A 19,580-nucleotide genomic window follows, 5' to 3' on the forward strand; every position below is an offset into this window, starting at 1 on the left:
AGCCAACTCATACCAGCATGCTGTCAGGATCTGGGCTTTGTTTTGGCTGATGTTTGTTCATTTTGATCAGTTAGTTCACTCCCCTGCCTCAGGTTTTATTTCTGTTTTAGGTTCTGTCTTAGTTTTGGTTTATGTCATAGTTTGGGTTTTGATTTTGTTTATGTTATCAATTCACTTGGCCTGCTCAGATCACTTCTCTGTATCCAGCCTTTAATCAGTCAACTCAGTTTACCTGCCAGCTATCTGCCAGCTCACCTCTTAGTCACCACACTGTGACTCCCATTCTCCAGTCACCATCCAATCAGCTTCAGTTTACTTCCAGTCACTTCCCTTCCCCTGATTAGCTCCACCCATTCTGGTAACTAGTTTCACTCTATTCACCTGCTCACTCCCCTACTTATACCTGCCACCGCCCCCTGCAATCTGCCAGATCAATTTGAGCCTTTTGATGAGTCTTATCAAGTGTTCTTTTCAGATAGTCCTGTGAATATTGACCCAATCTGCCTTTTTGACTTCTGAGCCAGCCTGATCCCTGAACCTGTTTTTCCTGCCCTGTCTGACTGCTTACTCGTTTTACAAACCTGATTCTGCCTTTGGATTATCTGAGCTTGCCTGATCCCTATCTGTACTCCTGCCTGTTTTGGACCGCCATTTTGTGTACCGTTTTTGGACTATCATTCTGACCACTGAGTTCTGCCTGTCCCTGTATGGTCAAGATTATTATTTTCATCCATTGAAATCTATTCTATTCATCTGCTTCTGGTTACAATAGGTACCATTTGTAAACGTCACGGTTCGGTAAGCCATGGATCCAAACCCAGAAGCAGATGAATAGAATAGATTTGAATGGATGAAAATAATAACTTATAGGCAGAGAACAGCACAGAGAGTAGACTGGGCACACTGGGTGGTGCATACGGTGAACCAGTGAAAAAAATAATAAAACCAGATTGCTTAAATACTAGGAAAGAGGAAGCATGAAAACCAGGTACTCAGTCAGATGATGATTAGGAGCAGCTCTGAACAGTGAAGGTAGAAAGGAGAGGACTAAAAAGAATCCATCCATTTTTATCACTTATATGATAATAGTGTATTTTAAAGTTATACATATATTAACCTTTAACACACTAAAGTAGGATGAGAATGTGTGCAGAGGACAATAGGTGGATTCAGACTTCAGCAAGCGTACCAGCCACAGCACAGAACGGGAAATTTATGAGAGCCTTGTAGAGCAGATAGTGTTTTCAAAATCTCTTTCTCAAGGCTTCAATGTTATTTCAGTTAACTCCCAGGAACCGAGCTAGGGCAATAGATTACATTTAACGGTCGAGTGTCAGAAAGCACATGTGCGACCCAGATTGAATGTCTCTGCTAAGGGGGGTTAGTCCGGCCCCCTCTGGAGCCGTCTCTGGGTTAAAAGGCTTGTTTCGAGGGTAAACGCTGAGACACATCTTACAACTCACGGAGTGCATCTTCGGGATAAGATTAGGATATCCGCGTTGGTGATAAAAACTTGTACGTTGTCTCCCTTTTTGGAATTCCAAATTGTAGTAAAAGATGTTTTAACTGTTCTGCCTTGATTTTTACTGACTTCTTTCTCTTGTTGCCAAATCTTCGAACCGGAATGAAATGAGACCACCCATGGTATATGAACGAGCCCATGAGTCTCAGCACTTTCTAACACACTTATCCCTATAGGGGTCATGAGGGGTGCTGGTGAATACCTACAGCTGTCAATGGGAGAGAGGCTGGGTACACCCTGGACAGGTCACCAGTCCATTGCAGGGCAACACAGAAACAAACATGCTGTTGGATTGCATGCAACATGCAAACCCCACGCAGAGGAGGGTCTGACTCCAACCCAGGACTTTTTTGCTGCAAGGCAACAGCACTACCCACTGCACCACTGTGCAGCCCGCTAACATATTCAATGTACAAGCATGCACACAAAAAAGGATAAATAACTAAATGATCCAAAAATAACAAAACCGAATTACCTATGCATCATGTAAATGATAGTAAAGTTACACAATTTTGGGTTGTTTCATTCAATTCAATTTCAATTCAATTTTATTCATATAGCCAATTCACAACACGTCATCTCACGGCACCTTGAGCCTGTCATTTTTCCAAGTCTTATTTTCATGTCATTCATACATTTATGAATGTCACAGTTCCAAATTAAATATGTAGTTTGTGAGCTAAATATTTACTTATGAATGCAACTATTTGAGCAATATTTACATTTATATAACTAAATATTTAGTTGTAAAAGCTATACTATTTATGCTTTCACACACTAAAAGTCAAATGTTTTCACATTAAGGTTGCACAGTACCGTGTATTTAATGAAATACAAATTGTCCGAAGTGCTAATAATAACAGGCTTGCTAGATATTGGAGTCAGGGAGTAAGAATTCCAACTGGAAACTCAAAATCACACACTTTAAGTATATAATCTACCAATAAACGTTCTTTTGGAGCTCCTGGTTACCAACACACATTGTTCAATCAATCAATCAATCAATCAATCAATCAATCAATCAATCAATCAATCAATCAATCAATCAATCAATCAAGTTTATTTGTATAGCCCTTTACAATAGCCGAACGGTACCCAAAGTGCTTTACAATAGAGCCATAAAACAATATGTAAGACATACAAAACATACAGATACAATAAAAGGCGCTGTAGTGGTGCAGTGCTGATGGACGTTAAAAGCCATTTAAAAAATACATAGAAAGGAGCAGACAAAAGGAGGAACACCTAAGAGACCGTATTACCCAGGTCAGAATTAAATGCTAATTTAAAAAAGTGGGTCTTAAGCTTCGTTTTAAAAAGGCTGAGATCAGTAGTGCTGCGGATGTCAGGGGGTAGTTTGTTCCACAGTCTGGGAGCAGCGACGGCAAAAGAACGATCGCCCCACTGTTTAAGATCTTGACCTAGGGACCTCTAAGAGAAGCTGACACGAGGAGTGCAAGGCTCTGCCACTATTACAAAAAGTTAAAATCTCAGACAAATAAGAAGGGGCCAAGCCATAAATGGCTTTAAATACAAACAGCAGGAGTTTAAAATCAATTCTTAGACGGACTGGAAGGCAGTGGAGAGACAACAGCACAGGGGTAATGTGTTTGCGTCTGGACGTGCTTGTTAAAAATTGGGCAGCAGCGTTCTGTACAAGTTGGAGACGAGAAATTGATGACTGACTGAGGCCAACGTAAAGGCCATTGCAGTAATCCAGTCTTGAACTGATCAAAACATGGATTGTTGTGATGTTTGAAATAAAATCATTTTAAAATTATTGTGAATAATAATAATGATAATTATATTTTAGAATTATAGTAAATATATAATATTTATTACATTATATTTATTAACTATTATATAATTTATTAACAAACAATAGCAATTACAGTCCCAAAAGAAATGACTGAGATATTATCAAGCCAGGGTATCCTCTAAATCTGACCAAGAATGTTACAGTTGAAACATGCATTTCTTTATCAGATTCTGTTATCTTTTCAACCCAATTGATACCATTACTATGTTACACTCAGTAGGGAAGAAGAGATATCAGATTAAATACCACAAATCAACCAAAACCTATAACAATAAACTTTACTCCAATATCCAAATGGAAAACTGTACTTTTTCCACTGTATTTCACTGTATTTCTTCTGTTTGTATGGAATTATAATCATATGTTATCCTTTTGTGTTTTTACTTTGTAGCAAAGCATTTTCTCCAGTTTACAAGCTGGAATATTTAAAATCATGAATATAAACATCTGAGAACTCACCTTCCTCTGCTGGGGGCTGAGTGTCGCAGGCAGCACCCCATAATAACGTCCACAACATGACTGAAACAGGCCATATTGTTGTCCTAAAATTAACCATATTCTCAGCCGACCACATCACTCAGTCAGAACCCTTCATTCCTGTCAGTAGGTCAGACAGCAGTTCTAATAGACACCCAATGTTTACAGCTACTGAGAAGCTGACTCAGACCTTTTTTCCCCAAATCAGTCTTCCTCTTCTAAAGTATACACCCACATCATGTTGTTTATCAAGCTTCTTCATGTACTATCACTGTTATCACTCCTGTCAGGAATACCAGTACATCTGCAATACAAACCACTCAAAACTTTATTGGTAGCACAGAAAATACTTTACAGAGAATTAGCAAGCCTTCATTCTTTGGTGAACTTCCACCCAGACGTTTGCACAGTATATTTTTATTCTCCTTCTGAGAAATGCTGAGTTTGTTTAAGGTCAGATCTAATTGTGTTCATATGTCGCGTGCTTGTCCAACTGGTTGAGTGGCCATGGAAGTGGGACCCAAATAACATTCATAAAACAAAGCAAGAAGTGATATTTGTGGAAGTTTCTTTCTTTCTTTCTTTCTTTCTTTCTTTCTTTCTTTCTTTCTTTCTTTCTTTTTAAATGGTTTTGTAGCCAGTTCTGTGTAACCAAACAGAACCACCAATACCGAACAACAAATGACAAACAGCTTAAATACAAATCAACCTAAATTGGGAAAAACTATTCATTTGATGCTACTTAGGGTTGCATCAAATGAAAATGGAAAAATACAACACTATTTACATTAGACAAACAGCAAACAAAACAATACAGTTACAAACTAATACAAACTGAAAATATCTTAAATACATTCCAATAATTACTTGAAGACCTGTATGAACAGAAAGATTCGCTCTGGCCAGTATCACCCCTCTTTAATCCGCCTCTTAGTTTGAGCCATACCCAGAACCAATAAATTGTGTGCAAACCCCTGGGGACTGTTTTGTCTGCGCACCTGAGAATGAGGTCTGTACACTACAGGTGAAGACACACACAGAAAACAAATACAAATTCCAACCAAACAAAAGGAAAAACAAAATGATTGATTGATTGATTGTTTAACTGTTTTCTATTATTTAATTTTTAAAACAATAATATGCTATTTGACATGTAACATTGGCTCATTGTTACATCATGCTAGCCATGACCCCTGACCTTAACAGAGGTAACTGAGGCCTGCAGAGCTTTGGACGTCATCCTGGGTGGTTTTGTGACCTCCTGGATGAATCATTGATTTTGCTCTTGAAGTAATTGTGGTCGACCGGCCTCTCCTGGGAACGTTCAGCATATTTCCTCCAGTTGTAGATCATGGCTCCCACTGCTGTTGGCTGGTGCCCTAAAGTCTTAGACATGGTTTGTAACTCTTTCCACACTGATAGATTATGATGATTTTCTTTTTCAATATACTTTTAAGATTTCTCTTTAGATCTGTCACCCACCAGAGAGGTTGTTTGAATTACTTATATCTGCAGGTCAGGTATAAATCAGGCCTAAGTTTGACTTCTCAAATAGAGCTCAAGTTTCTAAAAATAAAATCTAGTTTATTTCCAATTCATTCATGATTTAACAAGAAGAACCATCTCTCCTCTTGATTTGGAGAGCTTTTTCCCCCTTAATCAGTTAAATCACCATTTGAAAAATGCTCTTAGTGTTTACTCAGGGTGTCAGGTATGTACAAGGTTAAAATTTGTTTAATGATCTGAAATATCAAAGAGCAACAAAAAGTAAGAACAAAATAAATTTGCAAAGGGGCAAACACACTGTATATTTCAATCTTAAGATTTCTTTTTTACTTGTTTCATCAACAATTACTCTTACAGTGACAGCAAGCTGTAGTGCCCAATGCATGGATTCTTAGATTTCCTTTTGGAGTGCAGTTAAGGTAAAATGTCTGCTGTTGTCCTAATGAGGTCAAACATGAGTTCTTAGTACTGATGGTCCTGGATTTAAATCACAGCTTGACTAGGACCTCCCTGTGTGGAGTTCCAACAATTGTCTCTCCTGTATTCATTGCTTTTCTCCTTCAGCCCTCCAGTCATAAAACATGCATATTAGCTTAAATGAATGTTCAAACTTTCTTTTAAGTGACCGTTTGTCTTGTATGCCTGTAAGATGGCCCTGTTATTGACTGATGACATGTCCAGGGCGGCACCCCATTTCTATTCAGCAACTGCTAGACATTCTTGTTCCAAACTTTTGGTGTTTCCTCTGGTATCATTTTGCTTTGTCGTCATGGGTGATGAGATTCAACAAATTTAGCAGTCAGAATTTTCTCACAAAGTTGATGTCTCATGTAGGTTATTTTCCTAGTTCCAAAATTTCCTGCTGTCCAGTGTTGGGTAACACTTTCTTTTCCACTTCCTTTGTCTGTTTATAAATACTCATTGCTGCTGTAGTCAGCTTTTTGTGAAAAAGGGATGTTAGTTGCTTAGAAAAATTATACATTTAATACCTAAATGGGTTTGTTTTATTAAGTATTAGACACGCATTAGGTGATCTAAAAGTGGCATCTGCCTGTGCAAATACTGAATCACCCCAACTCTGTGAAAGTGTTGCAAAAAAAACCAACAACAATCCCACGCCCACTGTTGATGGTAAACGTGTCACTTCCTGTTCCAACCAAATATTAGAACACAGAGAACGCTGAGGTGGGGGAGCTATCCCTGTAAAACATGGCCAGGCTACATGTTACAGCCTGCTGCCACCAGATTGTGCTAATTTAAAATACTGGCACAGTTGCAAGCATCTTGACCCACCACTGCACAAATGTGAGCCTTGTGAACGTTGAAGTATTGACATTTTATCCGGTCTTAAGTCTTGGTCTTTACAATGCAAAGGGCAAATGATTAAATCCAACAGAGTTTGGTTGTATTTGTTGTAAATTCTATATGGAGCAAATTTTGTGGTGCTTTTCGAATCATGCCGACTCAGGCTGTTTTTAAATTCATCAGCTGCCCTCACCAACGCACATTCATACACAGAACAGCAGATTGCTTTCTATCAAATCAAAGGTTTTCCATGGGATTTCGATCAGGGGGACATGTAGAATGGTTCAAAAGAAGGATGATATTCTCCTGGAAGAAGTCCTTTGTCAAAGGGTGTAAACTGTAGTTTTCCTGTTGAAAGAGCAAGTCATTGCTGCAGACAAGGACCCCCAGTCAAGAGGGATGCTCACTGCAACATGTGGTGATTCCCCTGCAAAGTCTCTAACCCCATCTTGGTGTAGTTCCCTCCACTTTGTAATGCAGAAATCCTTTCCACTGGGACCTCCTTGTCATGCCAGTAAAGCTGGAGGGTTTACTGGCATTACTTAGATCTAGTTCTGGTAATGAACCAGTTCAGTAGGTAAGCCATTGATGTGCAAATTCCTCCTGATCGTCTCTGGTGCAGCCTGCTCAGCCCCACCCACACAGAGAAAAAGCACCGAACGGAGAAAACCAGGATCATGACATTCTGGAGCTGTTCCAGACCTGCTGGTACCGTGCTGATCAAATCATTTTCTTACCTGCTGGTAATCTGGAAGTATGTACTAAATGTTTCCAAGTTAGTGCTTCTGTTTACATAACTTTGTATGAGCATATGGAAATTGAAAAGTATTTCCACCTGTCTTACTGCGTTGTTGGTTCAGATTTAAGGACAAATAGCAAGGTTATTGATCCATACCTGGAAAATATCTAGAGCAGTTAACCGAGATGCTAATGTTGCTCCAGCTAAAGAGAATGAACAGCATCATGAGGGAACATATATCAGTAATATTCATCCATTTCCTACACTGGCTTAATCCTTGCAGGGTCAGTGAAATTAAAACCTTCATAGTGGGACAACAAACTATGTAGATGTAGACCTAATGAACTGGAACCAACAGGACTTAAAATGTTTCAGCATTGTAACAGTGAAGACAGGTTTACTACAGGGCTGTTAAAAAAAACAAGTGTGAAAACGTTTAAGGCTTTTGTATTTCCAAACTTGTCCATTTGTGCAGATTTTACATCAAATTCTCAAAAACAAACTTCCAAGAACAATCGATTAAACAAAGTAGAACTAGTTACACAGCATACAAACTGCAAATTTTACAAGAAATAAGTGTGTGGTTTCAGAAATGGTAAAACTTTTCTTAAACAAACAGTGTAACTTGTTTTCAGAGGAAGGACAACAGGCTAAATTTCACACTTAAAAGCAATAAAAGTGGCAACTGTGTTTTTGCCAAAAGTAAATATTGAGCTCAAGACTTTGGAAACATTTCCATGGCTTTTACATTTCTATTTTTTTAGAAAAAACATTTGTGTTACCTTTCACTTTAGTAACAGCAGTGACAATAAATTAAAAGTTTGCTTTGAAAATGTGTTTAAAATATATTTGAGCAGTTGTAAACATGCCATATAAACTGCTATGAGCACTGGATTCTCTCTGGCTTCCTGTCATGCTCTTACATTCCAACAATTGAATCTAAAACAGTCCAGTTCTATTTGAATGATCACCAGAAAGCTGCAGTTTTTCTAGTTCAAACTGTTTTTACATGCTGTAGCTTTGTCTGCAATAACAAAAGCATCTGTGATGATAAACAGGGAGTTAAATATGTGCTTTTGCCTCTCCACGAGGTTCAGCATCTTTTACCACAGCTGACTGAAAGATGACATAATACCACTGCCTCATTCGTGATATTTTCTTGACCTGTTCTCTTTCTAACACATGGCTCAGTTTCATGGGTGTGGGTTAATTGTCACTGCATGACACATTTCTCCTTCTGCTCTTTAGCATACTTCCTTCTTCTCTGCTCAAGGCCACGGTTAAGACGCTCATCTTCTTCCAGAGCTCTGAAAGGAAAACAGAGGTCAATCACATGTTGAACCACGTCTTTCAGGTTTAATTAAGCAGGTTTGATTTTTGGCACACAGCTGGCTTTTAAGCCTAGTCTATGCTTTTTTGATGTTGGGGTCCATGTTTGTGCAACATGCCAGCACTACTGGCAGCCAAACAGCAGGATACCACCACCGCCATGCCAAGTTGCTACAGGCATGGCGGTTTGAAAACCTCACCTTGAATTTTACACATACACACGCACGCACGCACACGCACGCACGGCCTCATTGCTCATCAATCAGAGAGGTTCTAAAGTTGAGCAAATGTTGGCAGAGTAACAATTCTAAGTCCACTTCATTAGTTGCCCAGTTCTCAGACACCCCTCAGAACTGCTGGAAAGAGCACCACTTTGAGATATCTGTACAGTACTTTTAAAAAAAATATACATTGCTGTGCAACCATCCATCCATTTTCTATACCCACCGTACCACGCAGGGTCATGTATGTGGGTGAGATGTGTCTGCGTGTGTGTGTGTTGGGGGGGTGGGGGGTGGGGGGTGGGAGGGGGGTGACAGTTTAGAGTCAGTCATGTTGTGGGACTGTGGGAGGAAGCCGGAGTACCCGGAGGATAGCATTGATGTCCAGAAAGTTGGAATAACTTTGTTTTCAGTATATCTTTGTGTCAAGAATAAATTATATTGCCACAATCACTCCATTAGAAAAGGTCCAAGGTATTTGGTTCTGACTTTAGAGTATTATACACTTGTATGACGGCATAAGTGGATTTGTCTTACCCTCTTTCTTTGGCATCCAAATTGTGAACCAGCTCATCTCTCTGGTTGACTAGAGAAATAAGCTCCTGGAGCAGAAGCTGCTCTCTGTGTTTGTGAGCCTGGGTCTTCTGGCACTCTGCAGCATCAATTGGTAGGAAGTAATGCAGGAACAGCAATGAGACAGAGAAGAACATTTTCATGATGAAAACAGGAAACTGGTCAAGAGAACAGAACAGATGATCCACAGGCCTAAAGACGTGGCCTTAAGATGAATCAGTACAGAGGAAGTTTACTGATCTGAAAAATCACTGATCAAAAGCTTAACTATTGACGACAAAATATGTAGCTACAATCAGTCCCAGACACCACTAAGTGTTAGGCAACTACTGAATAATACACAGTTTCTGATGAATTCCTTGTTAGACAGAAATGTTTACCTTCAATTGCCATCATGTGTCGAAGCTCTTTGGTTAACAGCTCAAATCTCCTTTCCAAGTCTTGTTCTTCCAACCTGTTGACAATAAAACATGACAAAGGCTATGTTTATTCTGACAGGGGGAATGCATGTATTATAGTATCAAGACCTCAACAGCTTGAAAAAACACTACTTGACAATAAAGTCAGTCTGTGGTAATAAAGTGAGTAACCAACAAAGTAATTTCAGATTTGTCTCCATCAATAGAAATAAAAAGATATGTGTCTACAAATCAAAATGTTTTTAGAAGACCTTTAAACCATCTTTAAATTTGATATTTCCAACTATAGGCCAATCTCCAAACTACTTTTCTTGTCAAAGCTCAATTGCAGTGGCTTAGGTTAACCCTCCATCTGATCTACAAAACTTTGTTGTATGTACCTTGTTTGTATAATAACAAATCATTTTATCCTTACCTTATCCTTATCATTGCAAATATAGTGTACAACCAATTTATGATCTTTTTAAAAGAGCAAATGGTTTAACCGGCTTTACATTGTGGTGTTAAATCACTACACAGCATACTATCAAGTCTTTTAAAAGTTTTGATGACATTCTTGGCCACTGACTGGAGATTGTGTTTTTTTTTGGTGCTTTTGGACTTAATTGCTGCTTTTGATACTGTGGACCATCAGGTTTTATTTTCTCATTTGGAGCAGTGGGTGGGCATTAGGGGCACAGCATTGGAGTGGTTCAGATCTTATCTGAGAGGTGGATATAGTTCCGCCAAGCTCCACACGGCTGCACACATCCATCTGAAATCGCTGCCATTGGGAGGGATTTCAATACCACACAAAATGGACAAGCCAATCAGGATCGCCGGGTGGGATTTTCGTAGACGTGACGTGTCAGAGAAGCAACTGTTTGGATTGAGACAACAATGGCGGCTCGCAGCACGGAAGCAAGTGGCAACATTGATGCTGCTATTTCATTAGTGTTGTCCAATCTAATCTAATAAATTATTTAAAACAACACCAAAGAACAGCTTTGAAGGCTTTTGTTAGTGGAAACAATGTTTTTGCCCTTCTCCCGACCGGGTTTGGCAAAAGCTTGTGGCACATTAGTAAAGATGGACAGGTGGTTTACCCAATCATATGCAACAATTTTTGATAAGGCCCCTCCTTCTCAAATACATCTTCAGTGGAGCAATCCCGGATGGATGTGTGGAGCTCTGCAAAACGAAATCCTTCTGGTGAGAGTCTGGTTACGTAGCTCTAGGTTCGAAAGGAGAAAAACTCGACAAAGAAATTGTTGATGGAGAGAACATTATTTATAGGGAATGTGACTTCTATCCTGGGTGACAAATGAAATTGATTAAGGTTGATTTTTACAGTAAATATCGTAGTTATAGCTCCTTTAAATTTGATAATCATATAAGAGCAGTGGTGAAAAGAAGCTTTTTTTAAATTTAAGGCAGCTGACTAAAGTCAAGCCGATTCTGTCTAGAGAGAACTGAGGCAGTAATCCACTCTTTCATCCCTACTCGGTTAGATTACTGTAATGGACTTTATGTAAGGGTCAGTGCATCCTCCATTGCTCATCTCCAGAGAGTCCAAAAGGCTGCCACACAAAAAAGCATGAGCACATTTCCCGTTTTAGCCTCACTTTACTGGTTGCCTGTACATTTTAGGATTCATTTTCAAGTCCTTTTATTTGTTTTTAAAGCATTACATGGTCTTGCCTGGCTCTGCCTCACTCAGCTGCTCCACCCCCCTGCTATACCCACTCCCACCCTCTCAGGTCAGCAGAACAGCTTCTCCTGAGCATCCCAAAAACCGAATGGAAGCTTTGAGAGGCTTCTGCAGTTTCTGCTGCTGCTCCTAATCTGTGGAATTACCTGCTTTTGGGGATCAGACAGGCCGCTTTCCTCGCTTTCACTTTTAAATCACTTCTTAAAACCCTTCTCCTTGGGTTTTGGCATTATCTGAGATATTGAGTTTTAATTTTAGTTAAATTTTGTGTGTTTGTTTTCATTTTTGTTCAGGCTTTTATGGACTGTGATTGCTGTTGTGTTTAGTGACTGTAACTGTACAGCATTTTGGTACTATGGTTGTTTTAAGTGCTTTATAAATACAGTTGGTATGGTATGGTATATTTGAAACAGACAATATACAGTAGTTTACTCTCACCAGGTAAGATCATGGGATGTACACTTGACTGTTGCTTAGGGGGTTTTATGGTGAATTGTTTTGTGATTTAAGCATATAGCACTAAAATATGACATTTCTTAGAAGACTTGTTTGAAGGATCCTAAAGAAGACATCTTACAGCAGCTGCAGATGGTCCTGCCTTCGGATTAAAGCATTCTTCTTGTTAACCAGAGTGAACCATTCTTGAATCAGCCTCTCTTCTTCCACCTTGTCACTGCCTGCAGAAGCAAAAGTATTACGGTTACATACTCTCTGACAGTTGTTATAGAATAATAAGCTCTTAAAAATATCTCTTTATGTATCATACTTGGGCAAGACAGTGAACCCCAGACTATCCTAAACTTACCCGTACATTTTACTTTTTATCAGGGCTGCCAATACATAATCAGAAGAACAAAAGGTGTTTGTCTGAAATTTCCTTAAAGTACTGTATCTGGATTCAATACTTCAGGCAACAGCACTCCCTTTGTTAATTTTGGTTTTCGTCCTTCAGAAAAGTTTGGCTCTCATTTACTGATGGGCGTTTCAGGCTCATACACAGCAGCACTGATAAGCCCAATGCGAGTCACTGACCCACCTTCTTCCATGTTGTAATAATAGTCCAATAGACCCAGACCATACACCCATCTGAAGCTTCATCTGATTAAAGGTACAACCAGAAACAGTGCAACAAGTAGACCTATTCAGACATGTCCAAAGCTTTGGTAGCACATCTGTACCAGAAGTTAACATTATCAATCCTCAAAAAGTAATTGTTAAATCGTGAATTAATTGTGATTAGGCAATTATTTTAGTTGGATATCAGTAAACATCCCCTGCCATGTTCTTTGCTAGACCTGTAGAATCAAGATATCACTTAAATAAAAAAATAAAAATAAAAAAATCTGATTGCATGAAGTAGACTGAGAAATCGGAGAAAGGAGAAAACATATACAGTGGGTACGGAAAGTATTCAGACTCCTTTAAATTTTTCAGCCTTTCTTTCATTGCAGCCATTTGCTGAAATCAAAAAAGTTAATTTTATTTCTCATTAATGTACACCCAGCACCCCATCCTGACAGAAAGAAACAGAAATGTAGAAATGTTTGCAAATGTATTAAAAAAGAAAACTGAAATATCACATGCTCATAAGTATTCAGACCCTTTGATCAGTATTAAGTAGAAGCACCCTTTTGAGCTAGTACAAGTTTTTCACACCTGGATTTGGGGATCCTCCTTGCAGATTCTCTTCAGTTCTGTCAGGTTGGATGGTAAACATTGGTGAACAGCCATTTTCAGGTCTCTCCAGAGATGCTCAATTGGGTTTAGGTCAGGGCTCTGGCTGGGCCAGACAAGAATGGACACAGAGATGTTCCGAAGCCAGTCCTTTGTTATTTTAGCGGTGTGCTTAGGGTCATTTTCTTGTTAGAAGGTAAACCCTCGGCCCAGTCTGAGGCCCAGAGCACTCTGGAAAAGGTTTTCTTCCAGGATATCTCTGTACTTGGCCGCATTCATCTTTCCCTCGATTGCAACTAGTCGCCCTGTCCCTGAAGCTGAAAAACACCCCCACAGCATGATGCTGCCACCACCATGCTTCACTGTTGAGACTGTATTGGGCAGGTGATGAGCAGTGCCTGGTGTTCTCCACACATACCGTTTAGAATTAAGGCCAAAAAGTTCAATCTTTGTCTCATCAGACCAGAGAATCTTATTTCTCATAGTCTGGGAGTCCTTCATGCGTTTTTTAGCAAACTCCATGCAGGCTTACATGTCTTGCACTGAGGAGAAGCTTCCGTCGGGCCATTCTGCTATAAAGCCCCGACTGGTAGAGGGCTGCAGTGATAGTTGACTTTGAGTTTTTCTTTTTAAATAAATTTGCAAACATTTCTACATTTCTGTTTTATTCTGTCAAGATGGGTTGCTGAGTGTACATTATTAATGAGAAATAAAATATTTTTTTTTTATTTCAGCAAATGGCTGTAATGAAACAAAGAGTGAAACATTTAAAAGAGTCTGAATACTTTCCGTACCCACTGTATATGTTTTCTCCTTTCTCTGATCTCTCAGTCTACTTCATGCAGTCAGATAGGTTTTATTTAAGTGATATCTTGATTCTACAGGTCTAGCAAAGAACATGGCAGGGGATGTTTACTGATGTCCAACTAAAAAAATGGTCTAATCACAATTAATACATGATTTAACAATTACTTTTTGAGGATTGATAATGTAAACAACGTCTGGTATGATAGCAGCAGGTGAAACAAAGACAATCCCAGACCTACAGATGTGCTACCAAAGCTTTGGACATGTCTGAATAGGTCTACCTGGTGCACGGTTTCTGGCAGTACCTTTATTCAGATGAAGCTTCAGGTGGGTGTATGGTAAAAACGGATTCATTCCTCTATGAGCGGATTCTTTTCAACCACTAAACAGTTTAGGAATCCATACCAATGTGGCTGAAGAATCAAAATTTAAACGGAACAAGGAGGATGTAAACTTGTGGGCAGATACTCAGGGATGAGAAATATCTTTTGGTGCAACCAATTACAACAGAAGACATGTTGGCCTCTGGAAAGGTTAAAAATCCTGTTGAGAACAGATTTGGAATTATTACATTGTTATGTCCTTTTATGATTGGTGAGAAGTAATCAGTGCCTGACATCCCAGTCTTTCCTTTAGTGGCCACACTCTCACTGGACAACAAAAACCATTTAAAAATTGTCAAATACACAACTAATCTGCTCTCAGTAATTTAAAGGCATAGAAAATGGCAGATAAATAAATACCACATTAAATTACATTTGTTCCTCAGCTCTTGTCTGTAGCAGTGGAGTTGACAAGGCAATTCATTATGGTGGTCCATGTAATCTGAGATCATTTCTCCAGGTCATCTCCACTAACAAGGGTGAGGCTAGGATGGCAGTATTACCCTGTTTAGGATGTTAAAGTTAACGTTAACACGTGTTTAAAGATAAGATAAGATAGGCTTTATTGATCTCACATTGGAGAAATTCACTTGTCACATCGGCTCAGTAGTCAATAAACAGAAGAGGGTGTCAAAAGTAAAACAAGGTGCATCAGTTATATACAGTGTGTCCTCGTTTATACAGTGGATCAAAAAAAAAAGAAGTAAATAAGAAAAATAAGAATAAAAATACAAAATAGAAATAAGGCAGAGGATGCCTTATGTCTTAATTTTATCTGGATGTTCCCTGCAAGAGATTGTTGTTTACATGTAAAAATGCTATCCTGGAAATTGCTAACAGAATGCATGGAATACATTTTGGGATAAAGGAATAAGGTGGATAAAGGGTAAAAACCTGTTCAATGCACTGTATGGAATAAAAGGCAATTTAAAGTGTTTCATAAGAGTAAACTATTTCCCTTTAATTGGAATATGCCACACAAGTCATTCATCTCCAGGGTTTCAACTTATAAATTACCAGTTTCTAAAACAATTTAAATATAACCAGAAATGTACCAAACCCTAAAGCAGAATTGAACCTGTTGTTCATGCATTTCCCAGTATGTACTGTACCTGTTTCCATTAACTGTCTGAGTTTCCGCTCCACCACACCTGCTCTGTTGTCAATGTGGTTTTGTTCTGCTTCTAATGCTTCCATCTGATGTAACACATACTGGCTTGTGTCCTGGATACATGAATATTCACAAAAATGTATTAATATGTTTCAACAATACACGATTGAGAAGAAACTAACAATATGAGAAAGCAGAAAAATTGTTCTCTTTAGGAATTGTCAGTATCTATAAAGATCTATATTAGTTCCATAAAACGGCCAACTCACCTGGCCTTCTGGTTTCTCTTCTACAACTACAAACTCTGTTCTTTCTGCATAAAGTAAACACAGAAAAGAAGAATAAATAAAATCATCTGAAATGCATATTGTAACAGCATATCTGACAAAACCCTCTGAAGAACATATACCAGTGTCTGAATTCCTCCCCTCTTGCTCAGTACCAGCCTAGAGAAACAGAAACAAGATCCTTGAATTTTAGCCATAAGTAAAAGACAAGCAGGTCAAAAGAGAGCAAACAAAAGTAGTAAAAAAGGCATCATACCACTGATATATCTCCATCATCAATGGACCCACTCTTCTTTTGTGATCGACGCTTCTTGACAAGATCAGCATCTTTGACACGGGAGAAGCCAGACTTGGATAGGAAATGAGACCTTGGTGGTGCCACAGGAGATTGAGAGCTGGTAGTTCCCCCTGTCCCAGGAGTCTGCAGTCGTTTGGATCTAAGAGGTGGCGCTGTGTCATTACTTCCTCTGGAGTCATCCTCTGCTGGACTTCCACTCCCAATAATCTCAAGGCTTAGACCTTTTTCCTGGAGTTTCTGGGCACAGTAGCGAACAGTTGCCTCTGGGTCCTCTTGGACCTCCTGGTTTCCTGATACTGCATAATTAGACTCACTGCTGTTCTTATCTATATGAAGCACACTGAGCTCCTGGCCTGTGAAATGGGTTCGTATTTGGCTGAGGTAAGTCATAACAATAAGGCGGTCCGGTACTGTGAGCATAACCATATCTGAAGGCTCTATTAGTCTGGAAATCCCAAGTTCAGCAAAACCATCAAAGGCCTGAAACGTGTGAAGAGAGATGAGATGGTTAGGTTTTTAATGTTTGACTGTATTTGATTGGGCAAATGCAGTCAAGACTAGAACAGAAAATGAAAACCAAGATAAAACCTCTAACCTTTTTGTTATTGTCCTTGATGTCATACGGGTTCAGCATTTCAAATTTTCTAGAAGATGACAAATGAAAAGAGAAACCTTGTACAGCAATTTGTATGTAGTAAAGAGTATTTTGTATGGCAGATGTTTCTTACATTTTTCCTGGGTGGAAGTGATGCAGAATGGCACAAAATGCCAGGCCATTCCTCCAGGAAGTGCTGAAGTTTGTGATCTTCACTCCCTTGTGTCCCTGAGTTACATTCTGACACCATTCCAGGAGAGACTGACTGGAGGTCACTAATGTGGGACTAGCCACAGTATTCTGCAACATACAAAATAAAACAGACTCAATGGGGCACAGAACTGTAACTTTATATTGCTGCAGATAATAACAACTCATCTTTATATATGAAATAGGTTTGAAGAAATAAACCATTTAAAATAGCTTAAACAAACATTTTGAAATCAGAGCAGCTAGTTTTCCATCCAATCAAAATCTCTCCAGCACTGTTGCAACATCAAGATGTGAACAAATCTATGCTTCATGGTCCCATTAAAACCATACAGGAGAATGTTTGCGGGACTAAATGAAATCTGTGTCAAATGACAGTGGTATGGGTCACATTCTTTTGTTAAGTGGGTTGGTTGTGTAATCATGCCTGCTTTTTGGCCACTATTCACTAACCAAACATTATCCTTTTTACTGAAGCAGGAACATTTCTGAGGTGCTGGTAGTCTCATTGGTACTGTGTCCATGGTGACAGCAACCCATGACAGTAAGAAAGATGTTGCTAATATCTGAACTGAGCTTGGTGCATAAAACAGTTTTTGGAAGACCTCCTCACTGCTGGACAGTTGCCAGAATGGAAGGACAATGCTTTACTGAGTCAATTGTTTGCTTTTTTAGTGTGGATGGTCACTGGGCAAGCTTTACTTATTCTTAAAGTCTATAAAGCTGCCAACTGCCTCAATATTTCCTTTATGTTATCCAACAATAAATATTTATCTGATTAATGCTACCAAAGGACAAACAGGTTTGGTCTTGCAAAAAAAAAAAAAAAAAAAAAAAACAGCTGTGTGCCTAATGTCACCCTTGGATGTCTCTAAGTACACGTGAGGACAACTTATTTCAATTTTCATTTCTAAAGGAAAAAAAAGTTTCCACATGCAACTTTTCAAGATATCTACTGACTGTTAAAAACATTTGTATTTTTGAGGGTCCACTCAGCAGTGGATGTTTGCTCCCACACAGATTGTTTCTATAAATCTCCTACATGATTTTCCGCCGTAGAGCATCATCAATAATCAAATCTGGTAATGCCAGGCTCACACGGCAAGATTTAAAAATATGTCAGCCGATTTTCATAACCTGAGAGACACCACCATAACGACACAAAAGAAAAGTGTGTGGTGTCCGATTAAACGGCAAGCACTTCACCAGACTGCAAATACTGCAAAACCTCTCGAGATCAAATGTAAGTTCAGAGCACTGGTGCCGGAAAAGGGGGGGGACCAGGGAGCCAACCATACAACAAAGCAGAAGCAAAACCTTTGATTTTATTTTTATTTTTCTGAATTTAATAAGAAAACGTTTCAGCTGCCAAATCCGATTTACATCAGCAATAAAAACAACCTATTTTTTATCATTCTTCTATATTAATGACGGTACCCATGTCAAATGCAAGCCTCCGACGACTAAAGAGCTCCCTCTGTTCACCAATGTCCAAACAGCATCTTAATCAACTCTTCACATCCACAAACTCCTGCCTGACAGCCTGGAGCTGAACAAAGATCACCGCAGCGACTGCTTTGCCGGAGACAAAAAGAAAAGAAGGGTTATTATGGAAGATTCTGAGGAGATTTGGACTTGGTAATAGTTCACAACGTCCGTTGCTCTGCATCTATAAATCCTGCGTGCTGGGGTGATGTCAGCAGCTTGGCGCTTGTTAACAGTTATTGAAATGAATAAATGCTTGTGTTCATTCCTTGTTTTTTTCTCTCAAAGTAAACTTTGTTGTTAACCACCTTACTTGAATTTGGGGCAACTGCAGGATTTTATCAGGAGGACATCCAGAGGAGCAGGTGAAGCGACAACATTCGCTTCAATACCACTCTTTTTGGCCAATTTTTTAACCTGCTTAAAAGTCCATATTTTTGTTTTTAGCTTCACCGCACAGTCACAGTAAGCTAATGGGAAAAGCATCAGTAGCCAGATAAAGATGCATGTATACTCATCAATAAAATTTTAGTATGGACATATGTAGGTCAAATAATTATGCTAAGGTTTTTCTTTTAATCAAAGCAAAATCAGGTAGGCTAGGCATGATCTGTAATGGCCATACAGCTGCAGGCGCCACTGAATCGTTTACTCACCATCTCCCGTGTAAAAACACCGAGCTACACCGCAAGTTTGTTTCTGCACTGCAGCGCCAAACTGTGTCCTTGCACCAGTGAAGGTCATCTACTGTTGTCGTGGTTAGTGTTTATATAGCAGTTGCTTTTAATAATGATCATGATTCTTAATAAATTACCTGGATAACAATGACAGGTGAACAGCAATGCAGAGAGAAGCGATTTATTTCACTAAATAACACACTTTACCGCCGATAACCCCCCGCCCCCCTCCAAACATTACAAAAATTAAAAGCGCTGGTTAAAGGAGTGAAGACAGCACGGAGAGGGGATGTAGTTGCCACACAATGATATAGAGGTGAGTTGTGTTGCTTTTTTGTATTTTTTGGACACAATATAAATAATCAATTATCCAAAAAGTTATTGAGCACTACTTTGGCAACTTGTAATTATATGTTAATTTATTCAAATATTTTACATTACCCTTCTGCTTTG

At 39.1% G+C, this 19,580-nt stretch overlaps 2 protein-coding genes across 5 annotated transcripts in view; both read right to left on the reverse strand.

Annotated features, from left to right (window-relative positions):
- Window positions 1–7,701, reverse strand: part of si:ch73-40a2.1 (tyrosine-protein kinase receptor TYRO3) — a 41,683-nt gene extending 33,982 nt beyond the window's left edge. For both annotated transcript variants that reach the window (XM_036146093.1, XM_036146092.1), the window contains exon 1: window positions 3,801–7,701. In XM_036146093.1, the coding sequence (XP_036001986.1) occupies window positions 3,801–3,915 (115 nt within the window). In that variant the 5' untranslated portion in view covers window positions 3,916–7,701. The remainder of the gene's footprint in view (window positions 1–3,800) is intronic.
- Window positions 7,702–7,798: 97 nt separating this feature from the next.
- Window positions 7,799–19,580, reverse strand: part of LOC105916943 (EH domain-binding protein 1-like protein 1) — a 48,693-nt gene continuing 36,911 nt past the window's right edge. For 2 of the 3 annotated variants that reach the window (XM_036146090.1, XM_036146088.1), the window contains exons 8-17: window positions 16,889–17,055; window positions 16,756–16,804; window positions 16,119–16,640; window positions 15,985–16,021; window positions 15,845–15,888; window positions 15,577–15,688; window positions 12,178–12,277; window positions 9,872–9,945; window positions 9,456–9,570; window positions 7,799–8,675 (exon numbers count right to left, since the gene is read on the reverse strand). In XM_036146090.1, the coding sequence (XP_036001983.1) occupies window positions 8,582–8,675; window positions 9,456–9,570; window positions 9,872–9,945; window positions 12,178–12,277; window positions 15,577–15,688; window positions 15,845–15,888; window positions 15,985–16,021; window positions 16,119–16,640; window positions 16,756–16,804; window positions 16,889–17,055 (1,314 nt within the window). In that variant the 3' untranslated portion in view covers window positions 7,799–8,581. The remainder of the gene's footprint in view (window positions 8,676–9,455; window positions 9,571–9,871; window positions 9,946–12,177; window positions 12,278–15,576; window positions 15,689–15,844; window positions 15,889–15,984; window positions 16,022–16,118; window positions 16,641–16,755; window positions 16,805–16,888; window positions 17,056–19,580) is intronic. The other variant, XM_036146091.1, reaches the window with a different exon arrangement.

Source organism: Fundulus heteroclitus, chromosome 14 (genome assembly GCF_011125445.2).
Source record: "Fundulus heteroclitus isolate FHET01 chromosome 14, MU-UCD_Fhet_4.1, whole genome shotgun sequence".
NCBI classification, from domain to species: Eukaryota; Metazoa; Chordata; class Actinopteri; order Cyprinodontiformes; family Fundulidae; genus Fundulus; species Fundulus heteroclitus.